We start from the raw sequence: 19,977 nt of genomic DNA, 5'->3' as shown, positions 1-19,977 counted from the left end.
GACACCTCTCCGGAGGTGGAGTTTTGTAGGCCTGAGCCTGGCACTCATGCCGACTCCTCGTACCGGCGCCTTATGTCTAGGGTCACCGAGTACTTGGGATGGTCTGCCCCCCCAGGGGATTTTCTTCAGGATGACCAAGGTCCACCAACTGACCCGGTACAGCTGTTCCATATGGCTCTACAGAGGAGGGTGGCGGCGGCTTGGACTGCTCCGGAGAGTTTCCCGGCAGTGGGCAAGTCTTTGCCGCGAAAATACCGCCCAGCCAGTAGCGACCCCTGCTACTTGACCAAGCACCCCACTCCGGAGAGTTTGGAGGTGCAGGCGGCTACAGCCCCGGCAAAGGAGGCGTATTATCCTACCATCCCTCCTGATAGGGACAACAAGCGTTTTAACGGCTGGGCGAAGAAAGTGTTTTCTTCAGGGGGTATGGCTCTTCAGGCAGCCAACTCCGTATCTGCCTTGTCATGTTTCACGCACACTCTGTGGAAATGTTTCGTTAGCGGCTGAACATATTCCCGAAGGGGACAAACGGGATGGTTTCCTTGCCATGGTTCAGGATGGCAAAGGATGCCATGTGTGAGGCCGTTCAGTTGGGTTTGGACATGGCAGATTGCGTCTGCCGGTCCATGGCGGTGAGCATCGTGATAAGCAGGTTTGCGTGGTCGCGGAAGTCGGGGGTTTGCTCCTGATGTGCAGGCCCGGCTCCTCAACATGCCCTTTGACGGGGAACATCTTTTTGGCAGCAAGGCTGATGGGAGCCTTGAGAGGTTGCAGACCTCCAAAGCTGCAGCGAAGTTGTTGGGCGCTGCAGTTCGCCAACCTCCGCCTTTTCGTTTTAGGGAACAGCAATGGAGGGGAGGTTCCTTTCGTTATTACTCATCCTTTGGTAAAGCAAGAGGAGCTGCCAGTCAAAGGGGCCACCATAGGAGTGCCAAAAGTGGAAAACAAGGTACTCGAGGTACCAAGGCCGCTCGGACTGTTGCCTCTTTGCCCTCAGGCAACGCTGCAGCCGATTCAGCTCAGTCATGAGGCCATGTCCCATGGTTCTCCAGTTGGGGGAAGGTTGGCGCAGCATCTTGCAGAATGGCGCCATTACTTCAGATGTGTGGGTTCTGGAGATCATAACCCACGGCTACTGTCTTCCTTTCCAGCAGAGGCCTCAAGACAATCCACCGGGGAATTTCTCTTTGAAGAGTCCGGATCCGCTCCTTGCGCAGGAAATTCAATCCCTGCTGGAGAAAGGCGCCGTAGAACTGGTGCCTGTAGCGGAGAGGTACAAGGGTTGGTATTCCCCTTATTTTTTGATTTCCAAGAAAGACGGGAGTTTGAGACCCATCATGGACTTGCACGGTTTGAACAAACTCCTCAGGAAGGACAAGTTCAAGATGGTTACACTCTCTCTCAAGTCCTCCAGGCCCTTCAACTTCAGTACTGGTTGGTGTCTCTCGACCTCAAGGACGCTTATTTTCATGTGCCGATGCATCCAAAGCACAAGAAGTACCTGAGGTTCGCGGTTGGCGACTCGCACTTTCAGGTCCTGCCGTTCGGATTGATCTCCGCCCTGAGGGTCTTCACCAAGCTCATGGTAGTGGTGGCAGCGCACCTCAGGAAAGGGGGGGATTCACGTCTACCCCTACCTGAATGGTTGGTTAATCAGGGCGCGCTCTCCCGAGCAAGTCCTGGATCATCTGTCAGTCACCTGCCGCTCCCTCCACAAGCTGGGCTTCTCCCTCAACTTAAAGAAGTCCCATTTGACACCAGCTCAGAGGCTCCAGTACATTGGAGCAGTGCTCCACACTTCCCTGGGGCAGTGTTTTCCTCCCCAGGTGAAGGCTCATCACATTCAGCAGATGATGCACAAGTTTCAGCTTGCCCAGTCTCTCCCAACGTTCAAGTTCTTGAGATTGCTCGGCCTCATGGCATCCTGCATTCTTCTGGTGACGGAGGCCAGGTTGCGGATGAGATATTTGCAATGGGCACTCAAGCTCCTGTGGTCTCAGTCCTCGGGCAGGATGTCAGACCCTGTTCAGGTGCCGTCCTCGGTCGCCCAGGACTTTCTGTGGTGGGCCGTCGAAGACAATCTGATGAAGGGGGCTCCATTTTGGCTACCCTGGCCGGAGGTGACGATCGTGACGGACGGGGAGCTCATGCCAACGAGCTGACAGCGGTCGTTGGTCTCCCTCGGAGTCCAGACTCCATATCAATCTGTTGGCGCTGAGGGCCGTCAGGCTAGCCCTGAAGGCTTATCTGCCGACTGCGCGAGGGAAGAATGTCCTGATCCTGACGGACGACACGGTGGCCATGCACTACCTCAACAAAAAGGGGGGGGGGGGGCAGGGTCACTTCCTCTGTGCAGGGACGCGATGCAGCTCTGGTTCTGGGCAATCCAGCAGGAAATTTCGATCTCAGCAGTTCATCTGGCCGGAGACGAAAACGAGACGACGGACGCTCTGAGCAGGCAGAGGGCGATCTCTCACGAGTGGGAGTTAGCTCAGGAGATTCTCCTGGAGATCTTCGCCCTTTGGGGGACCCCTCAAGTGGATCTCTTCGCCTCCAGTGCCAACCGGAAGTGCAAGAGGTTCTGCTAGCGGGAATTTCCTCCGAAAAGAGCCTTATGAGACGTGTTCGTGGTGGTGTGGTCATTCCCACTGCTGTACGCGTTTCCTCCAGTCCCCGTCGTTCCGCAAGTGCTGCAGAGATTATGGAGGTTCGGTTCCCGGATGATCCTCATTGCTCTGGCATGGGCCAGGAGAGCGTGGCACCCGGACCTTCTCGACTTGTCCATCTGCCCTCCACGTCGTCTTCCCTACCGAGACGATCTGCTCTCACAGGAGGGGGGACAGGTTCTCCATCCAGAGGTCAGATCCCTCATACCTCAACCTTTCAGAAACCAAGCATGAAGGTTAAGGATTGGGACCTCCCTGAAGACGTGATGGAGGTGTTGCTCTCGGCCAGACGGCCAGCAACAAAAACCCTGTACCGTTGCCGTAAGTTCTGCGACTGGTGCAGGGTTAAGAATGTGGATCCTTTTTCATGTGACATTCCTGTAGTTCTGTCTTTTTTGCTTTCTTTGGCCCACAGGGTCCTGCAAGTGGGTACCGTTAAAGGTTACTTGGCGGCGCTGTCCATATTTAAGCGCCCGTCTGAAGAGTGTTCCTTTTTTAAAATTCCTTTAATTTCTCAGTTTCTAAAAGGGCTCACTAATGTGTTCCCTCCGTCACCTTTCCAGGTGTCCGGTTGGGATTTGAACCTTGTTCTCAAGTTTCTGATGGGTGCTCCGTTTGAGCCTCTGCATTCATGCCCTTTGAGACTGTTAACTCTTAAAACTGTATTTTTGGTTGCGGTCACTTCCGCTCGCAGAGTGAGTGAGTTACAGGCACTTTCAGTTAAGCCACCCTTCACTGCGTTTCATAAGGACAGGGTTTTCCTTTCTTCTTCCTTTCTTCCGAAGATGGTGTCGGAATTTCATTTAGGCCAGAAAGTTGTTCTGTCGCCATTTTATCCTCCTGCACATCCTGTTAAGGAAGAGACGAGTCTCCATAGGCTTGATCCTAGGAGAGCGTTAAGCTTTTATATTTCACGCATGTCCTGGGTCAGAGTGGACGATCAACTCTTCATTGGTTACGCTGGAAAGCGTTTGGGACAAGCTGTGACGAAACAGACTGTCTGGCTGGATTATTTTGGCTATCTCCGAGTGTTACCGCTTGGCGGGTAAAGACCCACCGGTCGGCTTACAGGCCCATTCTACCAGGGGTATGCCTGCCTCTACTGCCCTACAGAGGGGTGTTCGTATTCGTAACATCTGTGATGCAGCCACCTGGGCTTCGGTACATACTTTTGTACGTCACTACTCCCTCGATTCCATCCGGGGGCAGGATCTGGCCTTTGGCAAGGCGGTCCTTTACTCTGCAATTTGATTGGGCATTCTAAATTTCTGTTTTCTAAATTCTTTTTCCACTTCCTTGCATTGGTACTGCTTTGGGAGTCTGTCATAGATATGGAATACATCGGAGGACCCAATCCCCTCGAAGAACAAGTTACTCTTACCTGGTAACGTTCTTTCGATGGGATCGTCCGACGACGTATTCCATATCGCTCCCTCCCTGCCTTCCCCGCTACAGAATTTCTTATGTGATTGCAGCTTACTTTTCCTCAAGGCTTTGTGTGGTTAGACTGGCAGAAGACTGGTGCCACAGGTTCTGGGAAAAAAACTACAACTGAGGCTACGGGCATCGTGCGTCTTACTTATAACATCCAGTGACGTCGGAGGAGGTCCTCGAGGGCGGTGTATCGACGTCATCGACGCAGGACGCAGACACCGAAAGATTTTCTGAAGCAGCACAGCTGTGGCGATTACTGTCATAGATATGGAATACGTCGTCGGACCATCCCATCGAAAGAACGTTACCAGGTAAGAGAGTAACTTGTTCTTCTCGCTAAAAAAGACACCTGTAATAAATGTATCATACAAGCTGAAAATAACACAAAAAAATTGTTTAAGATACTAAAAGAATTGGAATCTCATATTGCCCCAACTGACAAAAGTATTACTAATCCCTATGGTGTACCAACATCCAAAAGGCTCTACTTGATAAAATATCGCTGTTACAAACTAAAATCAATGCCAAAAATGCAATCTACTTTTAGATCCTGAATACAAACAACCCACTGACAAGATCACCACTCCTGAGTTTGTATGCAAACCATTTAGCTTCTCACTTTTGTCTACATGGGAAGTGGAAAACATCATTAGGAAGCTTAAACCTTCCAACTGCCAAGGTGATTTATGCCCCGCTCCTATTATCAAAGCAGCTGCACATGACCTTGCACCTTTCATCACTAACCTTATCAACGCCTCCTTTAAAACTGGAATCGTGCCTGACAACCTAAAAGACGCTTGGGTCATCCCTCTAATCAAAAAACCTACACTTGACCCGGGCAACCCGTCCAATTATAGGCCCATCACAACGGTGCCCTTCTTACTAAAAATACTTGACCAGGCTGCCTATCTGCAAATTCAGGCTTACCTCGAAACTAACAATCGCACGGAAACAGCCTTGATTGACCTTATAACACAAATCCAAGACATAAAAGATGAGGGTAAACTAGCCCTCCTACTACTGCTTGACCTCTCAGCAGCTTTTGATTTGGTCAATCGCCACACTCTCTACCATCACCTGAAAACAGCAGCACACTTCTCTGACTCAGCCACAACATGGATTAGATCCTTCCTTGCTAATAGAACTATGAGGGTCTTCTCTCCAACTGACTCTGCTGAACCCTCTCCAGTACCTTGTGGGGTCCTGCAAGTATCATGTGTCTTCCCTACGCTCTAGAATGTCTTTACGGAATCGCTCTTCGACATCCTCGATTATCTGGGTGTCACGTATACCATCTACGCTGATGACACCCAGATACTCATTCCCATCATGGGAGACCATGCAACAGACAATAAAGCCCTCAATGAAATCTATTCAGTAATACAAGCCTGGATGGCACAACACAGACTTTGTTTAAACAACGATAAAACTCAGTTGCTAATCCTTGGCTCTCACGCTAGACTCAACAAACTTGACCCTGCTTTCCAAATCTTTTACTGTCGATGGCAACACTATCAAGGTCTCTAATAACACAAAAACCCTTGGTATCTACCTTGACGCCACCCTATCCTTCACCAGAATAACGCTGTGCTAGCAGCATCAGTTCACACCTGCAAACTAATCACTGCATGCAGGCCTTTCCTCACGACACGACACCCAACTGTATCACGCTTGCTAGAACCTTAGTTATGTCCAAAATTGATTACTGCAGCGCCCTCTACTTAGGGACGAGCCAACAAAAAATCAGCAAGCTACAAGTAACACAAAATAATGCCATCAGGGCTGCTCTCAACATCCTGAAGAAGTCTCACATTTCGGACACCAGACGTAACTTGCACTGGTTGTCTGTCGAGCACAGAATCTCCCTTAAAACACTTGCTTTAATACATAAAGTAAGGTCGAATCTTGCCCCAGCTTACCTCACCAACCGACCCTCCTCACATACTTCCTCAAGGCCACTAAGAGCTGCTCAAGCTCATACAATGTCCATACCGAGATTCAAACTCCAAAATTCGGGTGGCTCCAGTTTCCCAGTTCTGGCAGCCAAGCTATGGAACACGCTTCCTTCCTCCCTGAGATCAGAACCTTCCTTACAATCATTCAAGAGTAATACTAAACGTTATCTTCAGGAACTGGATTCTGCGATAGCTTAGCCTCCTTATAGGGATCCACCAGGGGGCCTACTCCCCACCGAGTCCCCTCCCACTGCTATCTGCCATGATTGTTCTTCCTACTAAGTACTGTGTATTGACTGACTATGTGCCCTATGTAATTATTGTATATATGTATTTGCAACTCTATTTTGACTGACTACACTATGTAACGTGTAATTTATTGTACATTTTATTGTATATATGTGTGTGTGTAACCCTGCTTTTGCTATACATGGGCCGAGATGCCCCAGGGCCAGGAGCGCTCTACAAATAAAATAAATACAAATACAAGTTCATCTCGACAGAAAAGCCCCTTCAAGGACGACTTCAACTCGTAAGCCACCTGGATACCATTCTCGGAGCTGGTTAGGATTAATCAGGAGGAAGGAAGCGTGTTCCATAGCTTGGCTATGTGCTTGAAGAACAGCAACCGAATTCGAAGATTTGCCAATTTGCCAACTTTGTGACCAGTCCCCGTGCAGTGCTGGAGTCCCCCAACATCCTCCCTCTTGTCCCCATGACTGAGGCTCGGGAACAGCGAGATCTGCAGGAATTGCCAGGAACAGAAGTCTTCGGCTGCATCTTTTTCTTCAATATAAGGTACTGTGAAAACCTGACCGAAAGAACTTACCTCACTGCGAAAGTTCGTGGAACTTTGGCAACTTGCATGCCTAGTCAGCTTGTGACCCGACATACAAACCTTTCTTCCGCAAACTACTTTTAAGACCATGGCAAAGACTTTTCTGTTTTAAATACCAGAACCATTTTTACTTATAGAGAACACTAGCCCATTGACTTTGGCCTACCTATTGCATTGAATCAACTCCTCTGGTGAACTCAAACTATTTGGACTGTTTTAGAGTAACTGGAATATTCGTTTTATTAATTTATGCCATTTTGCTCCTACTTAAAGGGAGCTCAACTGCTTAGTAATCAGTACTGTTGTATAATGTTTGTGAGATTGGTTGCCTCATTTAGTGAATGCTTTATAAATGATTGTGTAATAAATTAAGAAGTGTTTTTACCAAGAAACCTTGAGTATAATTGTCTATCTGAATACTTGTCATTGTAGACCTTTGTGTAACACCCTTAAAAGCTCACATTCCCTCTTGAGATAAGCCTGGCTGCTCTGCTCGCTACCAAAAACTGTGTGGTACAGACTTATACCAAGGGTTGGTTTTGCTTACACCTGCAGTCATAGCTGTGTGTAGTGGTCCCAGAGGGTACTGCATGCAAACTCTGCCTAACAGGAACCTTGTGACTGTTGTTGGTGGGTTGCCCTAGGGGCTCCCCTTTTAACTTTCTTTTCCTAACCTTGAGAGAACTACAGTATCCAAGGGTAGAATGGATCTTTGGATCCCTTTTACAGTTTATTTTGTGAAAGCAGCACAGCCCACCTTATGTGGAGTGCTGGGGAGATGAAATGTATCCCCTTTCACACTAAAACTGTAACAATTCTGTTACAGGGACAAGCTTAATTTGGTGCACCTTTACTGTGGGCTGTGTTCACAGCTGCAGTACAAGCACCTAAGGGTGCTCATTTTACCAAAATGGACCCGATCTTCTTTTTTCGACATTTTAGTGTTTGTCCTTTCTTGTTCCTTCCCCTGACATCCAGGGTGGGAAATTCCTTTGTGTGATTTTTATCTTTGGCGAGAGTCCCCTGGACTCCCCGCCCAGGCTCCAGTTTGTGAGGGCAGGAAGCGACGGAGGAGTCCAAAACTCCACAGCCCTTTGTCTTCCACCTTGCTTGAATGGGGACAAATCCCACTGGGGGGGGGGGGGAGTAGGGGGTTGGTTTTCCTGGTTGGACAACCAGACCGCCCCCTTCTTGTAAAATTCGTGGCACAGAATGCAGAGGTTGTGTTGTAATTCCTGATAAATACTGCGAACCTGGGAGCTGAAGAGTAGTCGACCACTGTAACCGAAACCGAAGAGGATGATGAAGGAAAAACATCTGAAACGATTTCCAGCGACCGGAGAGCCTGCGGTAGCCCTTCCTTCCAATCGACCTGGGGACTCCGAAAACGACTACCCCGAGCCTGGTGAGACCCACTAGACTCAAGAAGACCTGCATTTTGAGCCATCCCACGCGTTGCTGCGACCTTGCGTTGCTGCAATAACCTGGGACTTCGAGCCACTGTGCAGTGCACGGTCTTCCGAATCTCACGGAAACTTCGTGGGCATCCTGGTGCGTCTCCAGAGGCATGAATCGAGTCCGAAAAGTCCCCTCAGCAGAGTGCTGGACCTTTGTACCGACGAGAATTCAACTGCAATTTTCTGTCTTCTTCTGTGCTCCTTGAAAAGGAGCCAAATCTGCAGAACCGCATTCAGCCGCGAGGAAAGTCTCGCCCAGAGCCTTCTTCATTGATCCCTGCTGCAAAGTTCCTTCCAAGGTCCTGTTTTCAGTCACAATGACAAGGAATTAACTGACTGGGTTTTTGGCTGCAAAATCTTCTTCCATGCTGAGGTACTGTGTTGGCTTGGGTATGTACTTACCTTAAGTCTCTTAGGATTTCTGTGTAGCTGTGGGGTGTTTTCTGTGCATGGGGTGGCCTCTCATCCAGTGCACCCAGCCCCACACCTAGAACCCTGCTACGCTGTCTTCTGCGAAGCCCCTGGACTCTCTTCTAACTCTAAAATAAAGTAATCACCGGTTTGCCCAGTTTTCCTAAGGAACTCTGACTTTTGCTACTAAAGAACTTATCCTGACACTGCCTGTTGGTCACTAGATCCTAGTGACCCCCCTTCTGCCACTGAGAACACTCATGCTCCAAGAATAAGGGAAAGACTTTTAAGGGATTGGTACTTTTGCCTAGAAAAGAAAATAAGTGTTTAAAAGTTACTTACTTGTAAAGAGTTGGTTGGTAACTGTATGAGTGGACAGTTACAAAAGTTCTTACTTAGCTTGGATGTGTGATGCACTATTCTTAAAAGTATGGTGAACATTTCTTCCTTAGAAACTATTTTGCCATTCTAATAGAAAGTAAATGTGAATGTGTATTACTCTCCTGTGATTAGGTTGTGCCTCTTCCCAAAGTAAAGTGTTGATTTCACCAGATTATTCCTGCAGGGTAATTGTACGAGTGAGACAGGAGGTTGTTGCCTGTTATCTGCGCACAAAGACACAATTTCAGCTAAAATTGGCGTAAAGTTTAATTGATGAAATCTTGAACAGCCGCAGCCTGACGCGTGTTTCGAGCTGAAATGCTCGTCATCAGAGGCTGGTAATTCTTATTATCCTTGAAAATCAGCCCAAACGGTAATTGATTAGTCTTCCAGATATATAAATAACTTGGGCTCAACTAAATTAAACGCTTCCGATGCGTGAAAATTCAGCTTCTCCGCCGATGTGAACTGGAGCCAAGATAAAGAAATAAGGTCATTTGTGGAATGCAAAAATATGTGGAAGTTGATGGATGTAGATACGTGTAAATATGAGCAAATGAGGCACTGGCTCACCACGCCAGAGATTTTTCTGGCAGCGGCAAGGGATCTATGCATTGAAAAATACATAATAACCAATTCTGGCGACAAGAAACTGGTGTCATCACTGTACCGCTTCATCATCACACCAGAAGAGGAACTCAAGTGGTCATACATGAAACGGTGGGAGGGCACGTTGGGGGCAGAAATAACAAGACAGCAATGGGAGGATCTGTGGGTCGGCGTCCCAAAACTCACCCGGGCAGTCCAAACCAGAGAAATGTGTCTGAAAATCATAACGCAGTGGCACTACACTCCAGAGAGGCTCAAATCAATGTATCTGGAAATGTCGGACCGCTGCTGGAGAGGGTGCCAGGAAGCGGGTACATGGAGGCATATCTGGTGGGACTGTCAGTGGTAAAGGGCTTCTGGAGGGAACTACAAGCGGAAATGATAAAAAATATTCCCAGCGGCAGCCCAAATGGGGGAGAGTGTGTGGCTGTGCGGATTCAGACCCACAGGCCAAAAGACTCCACAAAGCACAATGGAGAAGTTTCATGGGTTTAGTTATTGCAGCATGGGCCACAATTGCCCAAAATTGGAAAAAAACAGACCCGCCGCTAGCATTTACTTGGCTACAGAAAGTCTGGTCACAAATGACTATGGAAAAGAGAACTCATCACCTTCAGACTCAGAAGAACTCCTTCATGAAGGAGTGGGGGGCTGTGCTGGATTATCTGAAATCGGACTACATGGAACAATGGTGCCCACACAATATTAAAATCTCGGCCATTTTTGGTACATAAACATTTGCATAAAGTACAACCGCTTGGTTTCTTACTCTTCCGGGGTGGGGGGAGGGGGGAGTTGGTGGAATTACGGAATTGCTGTTATGTTTATGAAAACAATAAAAATATGTTTAAAAAAAAGAGTAGGTGTGACCTATACTGAATGTGCATGAAAAGGTTTTGACTTCCCTAGAACTACTGTTGGGTATTTCAAATAAGGTCTATACTTTGGTCTGTGTACCTTCAGGTATAGTGTTGTTTTTTTTATAATTGTGATTTCATATAATATGTTAGTACTTACTTATCCCTAGATTTATCTGGTCCTACTTGTATTTAAATAAATTTATTTTTACATACATAGTGTTTCAGTGTTTCTTTGGACCATTTATTTACAATTTAATGTGTAATGATTCTACATTCCTCTCTCCCTCCTAAGATAAGCCTGGCTGCTCTGTCTAGCTACCATGTACTCAGGTGGTACAGCCTTATACTAAGAGTGGAGTCTTGGACTACCTCAGTTGAATGGTTTTGACGAAGTTGGTAGCACTTCAGAAAAACTGTCCTAACAGTGAGTCAGGGTGTTAAGACTACCGGCCAGCCGGCTGAGGGCTAAGTACCTGCAAGAATGATCTCTAGGGTCAATGCTTCTGCTTCGGGTGCATGACCCGAGCTGTATCCTCCCCTGATTGAGGCCTCTCTTGGCTCACGGCCTTCGTGCCCTCCCACCCAGGGCTTGGTGCAAGGCTTCAAAATGGCAGAGGCGAGTGGCGGAGCCTACCAGCCTGGTGACCATCTTGGTTCCAACTGAGGGCCCGCCCGTGCTTTCGCCCATTGAATGGGCTTTGCAAGATAATCCAAGTTCCCTTCCCTCTGGAAGCGACAACGGATTGTACGGTACATGCATCTGGTCTCCTCAGGGATACATCTACTCTTCGCAGCTTTACGGCTAGATGCCTAAGGCACCTCAGCGCTTTGACCAAAGGTGAAGGCCCCATGCCTAGGAAGGCCGGGCTCTAGGGGCCTGGTGGCTAGGGAGGACCACTTCTTTGAGCGCTTCCTCTTCCTCATGCGTTCCCCTCAGACGAAGGGGCTCCTGAACGATATAGTGAAGGACGTCATCCCGCAGGTGGCTCCGCCCCGGCCCCCTACTCTGGGTACTCCTCTGTTCTTCTAGCGCTTCCAGTGCCGGTCCAGGCCCTACCGGTTGTTCACACTCCTCCACCACATCCTGTATCACTAATGCCTCCCCTTCAACAGCCGTTGGACCTGGCTTCGGCGCCAGACTTGGGGGACACCCTGTAGGCACCTGTGTCCCATGGCCCAGACTCCCCTTCAGTCTGTAAAAAATGGGGGAGGGAGGACAATGACGACGAACACTCTGCATCAGTTAAGGCCTTTCATGACTGCGTTAGACCGTTGACGCTCATGGTGAACTGTCGGTGAGGAAGTGTGTGTGTCAGGAAAAGGTGGATGTGAGTTCCTAGGCATCCTAACCGGTGGGATGGGTAAAAGGTGTTACAAGTAAGGGGATATTGAATCTCACCCTCCGGTGTCCCACTTCCACTCCCCAAAGACCCCTCATCCAGGTGATCCTCCTGCACTGGTCCACCCCCAGGAACTGGATCCAAAAGTGATGGCTGTATCGTGGACATCTGGATGACAGATCCCCGGGGACTAGTGGGTGAGACTCCTTTAGGTTTCTCACATAACACACCTGCTATGCTCTCCTGTCAGGTTTTATTCAAGCATCTTAGTTCATTGTTTTGGAGAACTATGCACTTGGTATACTCTCCTGCCAGGTATTACTCAAGTTTATTTGTATTTTACTTTAGTCTTATATTCTCAGTCTGTATACTCTCCTGCCACAGATTGTTATATGCATATGTTTGTGAATCAGGGTGCAATTTTCAGTGTGCCTGGTATACTCTCCTGCCAGGAATTTGCTGAACTTCATAGAGATTTCCCTTCTGCCAATATTGGGTTCTTGCCCCTTTCCGGTTGTCAATGCTTGTTCACTACTTCCCCTACTCTGGATTCCCTGGTTTTTCCAATGTCTTGCTTGCTATATAATTATTGCTTGCTTAAATTTTCCAGCTCCCTTGTTCACGTTCTCTGGACGAATACTCGCTTCTCAATCGCTGTGCGCTGTACACAGCAAAACGCCTGTCCCCTTTTGCTTGCTTGTGCTCATCAGTAGTTTCTGGCTGCTCCGGCGTTGTCTGTGGGTGGCATTCGCTGATGCGGTCTTCCTCATCATTGTGTCGGTGTCTCCCACACTCTACGGTCTTCGCACTGCTCTGGCATTTCACTGTTCAGTGTATTGTGACAGCGTTCTTCCTACTCTCGAGTCTCTTCTGCCGATGTCTTCCCAACCGTTCTGCTGCTCTACTGCACTCCACAACTGCCTACTTCCCGACGCATCAAGAAAGGAGATTCTCTATCTTTCAGTCTTGCCGTAGCTTTTAAACTTCCTGGTATGGGTCAACTGATCAGAATTACTAGACTGCATCACTTCTTCTTGTTGTTAATCTGCATTGCTCGTGTCCTCTACCTCGTCCCAGTGGATTCATGGGAATCAGGAAGGGTTTGCCCATGACTTTCAATATTTTCTGCTGTACAGTATGTTGTGAAGGTTTCAGATGGATATACAGGGCTACTATTAGTCCTTTCAAAGTGGGGGGGATGTGATGTATTTTCCATGGTGAACCGCCTTCACTCTCCCGAGATTGGTCCCCCTCCTATGGTCCTCCAACACATAGCCACCCAGAGGGTTGGAGTCTGGTAGCTTCTGCCTTTCCCTGGCCACATGGGGAAAGATTTTCCCTGGGGAGTGGGTGACGACTTTGTCAGATTCCTCAAAGCTGCCAGTGAAAACATTAGTGGCAGTCCATCTGACTGCAAAATGTAGGTGATCCTACAAAAAAACGAGGGAAAAAGCAAAAAATGTTGCCGTATCCAACATGGGGCAGCAAAATCCTCAAAAATGTAATTCTGCTCTAACAAAGGATTTATACCAACCTAATACCTTGGTATAATTATCATCTTAACCAGTGCTATCTATCCTAATATGTTATTTATTGATGGCATTAAGTTTTTATAGCCAGAAAGGACTTCAATAGGCATTTTTAATTCATAGTCTTGCAGTTTTTTTTTTCAGTACAGTATGGGATCTGTGAGTCGATTCAATGTCATTTGGAAGGAAAAGAAGTAGGATGACATCTAGAACAATGGCCTTCATGGGAATTGGTACTCCCACCTTCGTGAACAACCACTAACTCAAACCTGTTTCCAATAACACCTGCTGTGTTCACATTTTATCCTGGTTTAACATGTATTTAAACTGAAGTAAATCAGAAGATATCTATCGAGGGTACCTGAGCTTGTCATTCCATTACTTTTTTAAGGGTTCTGCTATTGTGTGTGCAAAAAAATTCTTGTATACATTTTAGAGGTACACCATTTAAGAATTTTCTGCCCTGATTTAATATGCAGCAGGGTTTCCGCAAATTGTCAAGATCAGAATGCAGTGGCTACCTGGAGCAAAATGGATGTTTTTTATTATAACTTTAGGCTGTGCCCTCTTGGTTTCTCTGCTGTGCTGGAATCCTCCATGTTGGTTTAACAGTGTACAAACGGCATCGTACAACACAGCTCCAGTTATTTAATAAGTGTGAAAATCTGTTAAAGTACCTCCTGCTCACAAACCATTGTTATGGGTAAGGACATTTTGCTTCACCTCATGTTTGCTTAATATTTGTGCTTCTCTGCTGTGTTGGAATATTGGCGAGCAAAAGTGTAAATGGGATCATGCAACAGTTTTAAATATTTGGGATGTGTTGTGCTGGATAGCAAGAAATAGGACTCCAACATTTCTGAACTAGTCAGCCACACTTGTATTTAAAAACGAATTGTCCAAGCACTCAAGGTAAACTAATTGGTACAGTGGCTACTATATACCAGATGGGGTATTGGGTAGTTTTCCTAACAATATATCGTGTGCTATGACATCCACTGTCTGACACTGATACAGATTCTCAAAGTGCTTAACAGAAAGACGTCAGCACATACAACATAATTACGGTGCTTGTTAACATTTGTAATCTCGACAAACATGCAATGTTTCCTTGCCACAATAGGGTCAGCTGCATATTGCTGCAGCTCACTTATTCGCCTCCCATGCTACTCTGTCAGAAACAAAAGGAACAGCAACTTGTGGACATATTGGAATGGCAGTTTGAGCCACTGTAACCAATTAAGTGTTGTGTATGCCAAAATGTTTAATTCTTTCTTTAATTCCCTGACTCTATCTCTAACTATTTTTGATAGTGTTTTATGGGCTTGAATGTTTTTATAAACCGGAATCTACCAATTGTTTTATGGATCTGCATTGAATTAAAAAAGTTAGTTCTATGATACATATTGTGTTACTTAACATGTGTCTGAACTCTGTTCTTAGTCACAAAATGTTGCTTTGTGTTGTGAATGTAAACAGCAGTGCTAATTTGTGATTCAGAAATGGATAAATCAGATTCTTTCTTTTCTGATTGCCCCATGCTTTGCATTTTGGACGCTGGCAAACTTGATGAGGGGACATAAAAATATGCTTGATCAATGTTTACATTTTTGAGTTCTTTGCATCACTGAAATAATTTGCTGACACTGCATTTTCAGGGGGGGCGATGTATACATGTCACTCAAAAGGTCAAGTAGCATAGGTTGAACATTGCATTTCCTTCAGACTTTAAATTGAGACTTGTTTTGTTTTTGCAGGATGAAGATGCTGGTTCTGCACAAGCGTTCGACACGCCTGAAGACTTGTGTGAGCATGATGTTGATAATCATAGCATTGAAATGACAGAACCCTCTGGAAGCATTGGTAGCTTGTTGGATTCAAGTCCTTCAGTTTCTGTTCATTCATCGCCAATGCACAAGTCAGAGATTGAAAATAGTACGAGCACAAGTCATTTGCCTACTAGTGTTCCCATTTCTCCAAGTTCTCCTACTGACAAATCTATGAATGTAAAGCACAGAGACATCAAAGGAAAAGGAAAAGAGAAGATGGGTAAGGGTTGATATTTTGCCTTTTGCACTAAATAAGCTTAAAATGGCATATTTTGAAAGAGCAATTCTCAAATCTCCTTTTCCCTTCTATTTTCCTTCCCAGCAAATCTACAATTTTTATTTTTTATTTTTTTGGCATCCTTAAACTGTCTGATTTTATAATATGTGGAACTGCTGCTATCTTTCTGCCAGGTTTCATGTTAACTCACTCATCAACCTTATATTAAATGCACTACTTTCCAGGCATTCAATGAATCTTTAATTTGAAAAGGGTCATGCGGTGAGATTTGAATCACTTGTGTAAACTCACTTATGTTTGACTTTCAGTGGGCTGGACCTCAGGTTCTCTGTGAATGTGTAAATATTTCACTTTTATAGATTCGCTCACTCCTACCTTTGCTACCTGAAGTCTACACACCATAGTTCACAGGTTCCTCAATATTATATCCTAACATTCCACAAAGGACTGCATTCTAGTTAATATTATTATGGACCCAGTATATCCAAGCAACAATGTTTAAGAGGTGTGGCCAAGTCCCATGGTAGTAGCTAGGTGAAAGGAACTGGGTTGACACTGAGGACCTGCTACGACCACCCGCTTTGTTATGCAGGACATGTAGTAGCTACTGTGCAGGAAAATTGGGAAATGAAAATGTTATGTACTCCCAGGCCTGGCACTGCAATATTCTAGTGACTACGCCCTGTAAGGTGCCACGTTTAAACAGCGTTTCTTGCTTACGTGCAGCGAACACTTTAGAATGTACTGAGCATGTCTCGGCAATTGAAGGCTTTCGTTTCTGACATGCTTTCTCATCTCTCGCTTCTGACGTGTTTCCCTTTTGGCATATGCAAGCAGGATCTTTCTTAAGAAAAGCGTCACAGAAGAACGGTAGTCCTTTTGCTAATGCTATCGCTTGCCGCAAATCGTATGGGAAGCGTTTGGGAATCATGGGCACCTTGACTAACTGAGTTACGACAGGGTGACCACCCTGATAAATGTTAGGGGAGTTTTCCTAAAGTCCTACTGGCAGCAAGACTTTAGTAAGACTTTAGTAAGCTATCCCAGTGGTTTGGAGATCCCCAACTTTTATTATCAGTCTGTGCTGGCTTAGGTCCTTGGTAGTGTGGCAGAGCAGTCAGGCTCATTTTAAGAGGAAGATGTGAGCTTGTAGGTAAGTACTCTCAATCTTAGCTAGACGGGCACAAGAAAGAAGCCCTTACACATCTATTTAGATAAGATATATATTTATTATATTTACACCAGAATCACTTTAAATACTTCAGACGTTTACCATTTACGGTAGACCACTTAGGAATACCAGATAATACACTTCAAAAGACACTTCCACTTGTGTTTGTTCAAGGTTACATTTGTAGCAAAGTGAGAAAGGGAAAAGACAAGGTTAACATATTATCGATAATTGTGCACTCATGCGGTTTCCAACACGTCATACGGTAATGCATTTACTCTGCAAACACATATGAAAGTCACTTAAAGGGAGATAAATAAGTGGTTAGTGCAACATGAGCTTAGTTCAAGGTTCTAGAGACGGTTTCTTGGCCTGGCAAGTCTTGAGTCCAAAAACGCAACCCTAGCTAAAGGTAGTTCAGAGAGGGCTTGAAATTTTGACAAACAGCGAATAATGAAGAGTTCCTGCGGATTTCTTCCAGTGTCTAAAGTTATTGAAACAGCAAGTTAGCAACTAACAAAGGAGACGTAAAAATGGACTCAAGAAGGGGACACAAGCAGCACCTTGGGTCAGACATAAGAGGGGGTTGCCCTGGACACCTCTACTTGCACTCCAATGCTCTAGAGTGACTTCTTGGAATCGGGTAAGCAATACCTTTTTCCCCATAGCACCTTTTGTTCGAAGAAAGCGTTAGTTTTGGCTCCTCTGTGATGTGGCAGCTCGGGACCCGACCCCTGGATTCCTTGGTCTGGTGATGAAAGACAGGACAATGGACGGTATCTCTCAGCAGCAGTTTGGAGGGGGGACTTGTAGCACGACTTTCAGCAACTTCATGGTCACTCTGTGGTTTTGGTGCCTTTTCAGCAGCAGCAACAAAGGACACGGATCGCCCGGTCAATCTTCTTTGTTTCCTGCAGTCCCAAACTCAGGTGAGGGGGGGGGGGGGGGGGGTGTCGGCGAATTGGATCGGATCTCTGGAGTGCCCTTAGGGACTCAGCAGAGATTTGGACGGATTTGGCCTTTCCCTGACGAGGCACTTGAAATGGGCAGCAGGTCTCTTGGTATTAGGTTTCTGCTGCTCTGCAAGCTCCTAGGACCTCAGGAGTTGGCTCGTTGCAAAGTTTGTCTTGGGACTGGTTGTGCCCACCAGCCAAAGGGAAGGAGTGACGTCTTCAGAGTTCCTCTGTCGCATAGAAAAAAGGGTCATGACAGTAGTGGTTGCTTCACGGTCTTGCAAAGGGTCTGCAGGTGTCTCTGGTCATCTTCTTCGGTGGTCGACCCCAGGAACCCGAAGTAACCGAAGATGACAAGGCAAAAGGCAAAGGCAAAACACACACACAGACCTCCTGCTCGCAGAATGGTAGAACAAGGGCTAACAAAGAAACACCAAGCTCATAATGGAGGCCCCATGTAGGTACTTGAGTGCCCCACAGTGTGCATTACCGGGGCTATGAACATAAATGCACAGTATTTGGTAGAACACATCTACTGCCACCAGCCATAACTAGGCGATGTGTGACTAAAATATCACAGGAGCAGAGAAAAGTGGGGGTACTAAGTACCCCTTTGGAACTCCACTAAAGGTGGTGTGTCCCAATCTCTCAGACTATAGAGTTTTGGGAGAGATACAAAGCATATCTCACTATCCCTAAGAACTGTAGTTACTTGGGGATATTAAAAAGGGATCTTAAAACTAGACCCTGAGAGTCTCCAGCAACACTGCCCATAAGGAGCTGTCTGCTGCATTGTTTCCCGCTGCTGTGCAGCCAGGTTCGGTGGGCGCGCTTCAGAGTCCTCCCTGTGGGCCCAGGAGAGCCAATTTAGTCAGAGTTGAACTAGCCGAAGTGCCCGGAGGCCTAAGCAGGGCGGCTAGAGCAGGCACAGAAGCAAGACCTGACCGGAAAATCATGGATTGGTAAACACATGTTACTGTGTCAATGTACTGTCGGGTCTTGTATGGTGGCGTCTGAAACAGAGGGGTCTATGTTTGTCTCTGAAATCTAGAAAACTGAAATTGAATAATCTGGAAATCTGGTGTGGTGATGCAGGAGGAAAGGTACCCTGCCTATAGGACTAGCTCTGAATAAGGAAATGATGAAAGCGGTTGGCCAATCGCAGTTTAAAAGCAGTGCATCCATGCGCCCTACTGACTCAAAAGAGAACATGTGTCAGTCAGAGTAGCGTAGGACCAATCGGGGATTAAAGTGAATGTGTTCTGGATGAGTGCAAAGAAAATATTTTCGAGGGGAGCCCTATGACTTTCTTGTCGTAACCCATACCTCATCATTGGAAACTGTAAATGTCTAACTCTGGTTGCGATCCCACATTTCGAGGGGATTGGGTCCTCCGACATATTCCATATCTATGACAGTAATCACCACAGCTGTGCTGCTTCAGAAAATCTTCCTGCGTCGATGACATAGATACGCCGTCCTCGAGGGCCTCCGTCGAGTCAACGTCATCGGATGTTATAAGTAGGACGCACGACGCCCATAGCCTCAGTTCCGTTTTTCCCGCAAACGTGTTCGCTTCGGAGATCTCGGCACATCTCGATTCTACTGAATCCTGTTCTTTCGGTTCTTCAAACCTGTTTCTTCATTGCTATAGGAATATGATCTCTTCGGCTTCTTCCACCCCGTGGTCCGGGTTTAAGAAGTGTCAGGTGTGCGGGTCCAAAATGTCCCTGACGGATATGCACAACGCTTCCCTGTGGTGCCTCAGGGAGGACCATGATATGGACGACTGTGTGTCGACTGCCAGTCGCTCACTTCGAAGGCCTTGCGGGAGGGAAGAAGTTGTTGTCGGTCGGTAAGGTGGCCAAGCCCCGGAAGTCGCGTTCCACTGGTCTTTCGACGGATGATTCGAGGGGTGACTCTCCGCATCGTCGTCGTGAGTCTGGGGGTTCTCGGTCTGGGAGCCGGTCCCGCCATTCCTCTGCCTCTTCGAGGCACTCTAGAAAGCGCCGTCGGCGGGTAGCTTGTCCCAACAATCATTCCACTCCTGAGGAATGGGATTCGTTCTGAAAGGAGATGTTGGCGATTTTTCAATCGCAGGGCTACAGTCCAGCCGCGCCGTCTGAGGACACTGGTCGAGGCTGCGCTAGAGACACCGCTCGTCCGCCTTCGGGCTTAAGCAGTCGTCGCGACCACCGGGTGCCTTTGAGTTCCCGGTTGGACAAGGATGGTCGCTCTAGGCATGCCCGTTCCAGGTCCCAGTCCTCGACGCCATCGAGACCGCGAGAGACTGTGAAGTCTTCGAA

The 19,977-nt window shown here is 47.0% G+C and overlaps 1 protein-coding gene across 2 annotated transcripts in view; it reads left to right on the top strand.

The window, feature by feature from the left end:
- The window catches only part of LOC138488866 (neurabin-2-like), a 1,321,710-nt gene that overhangs the window by 797,427 nt on the left and 504,306 nt on the right, over positions 1–19,977 (top strand). For both annotated transcript variants that reach the window (XM_069616225.1, XM_069616224.1), the window contains exon 13: positions 15,238–15,529. In XM_069616225.1, the coding sequence (XP_069472326.1) occupies positions 15,238–15,529 (292 nt within the window). The remainder of the gene's footprint in view (positions 1–15,237; positions 15,530–19,977) is intronic.

Source organism: Ambystoma mexicanum, chromosome 9, assembly GCF_040938575.1.
Source record: "Ambystoma mexicanum isolate Mex_15411 chromosome 9, UKY_AmexF1_1, whole genome shotgun sequence".
In the NCBI taxonomy this organism is placed as follows: Eukaryota; Metazoa; Chordata; class Amphibia; order Caudata; family Ambystomatidae; genus Ambystoma; species Ambystoma mexicanum.
The sequence above is the reverse complement of the archived record's forward strand: the minus strand, read 5'-3'. Positions and strand labels throughout refer to the sequence as shown.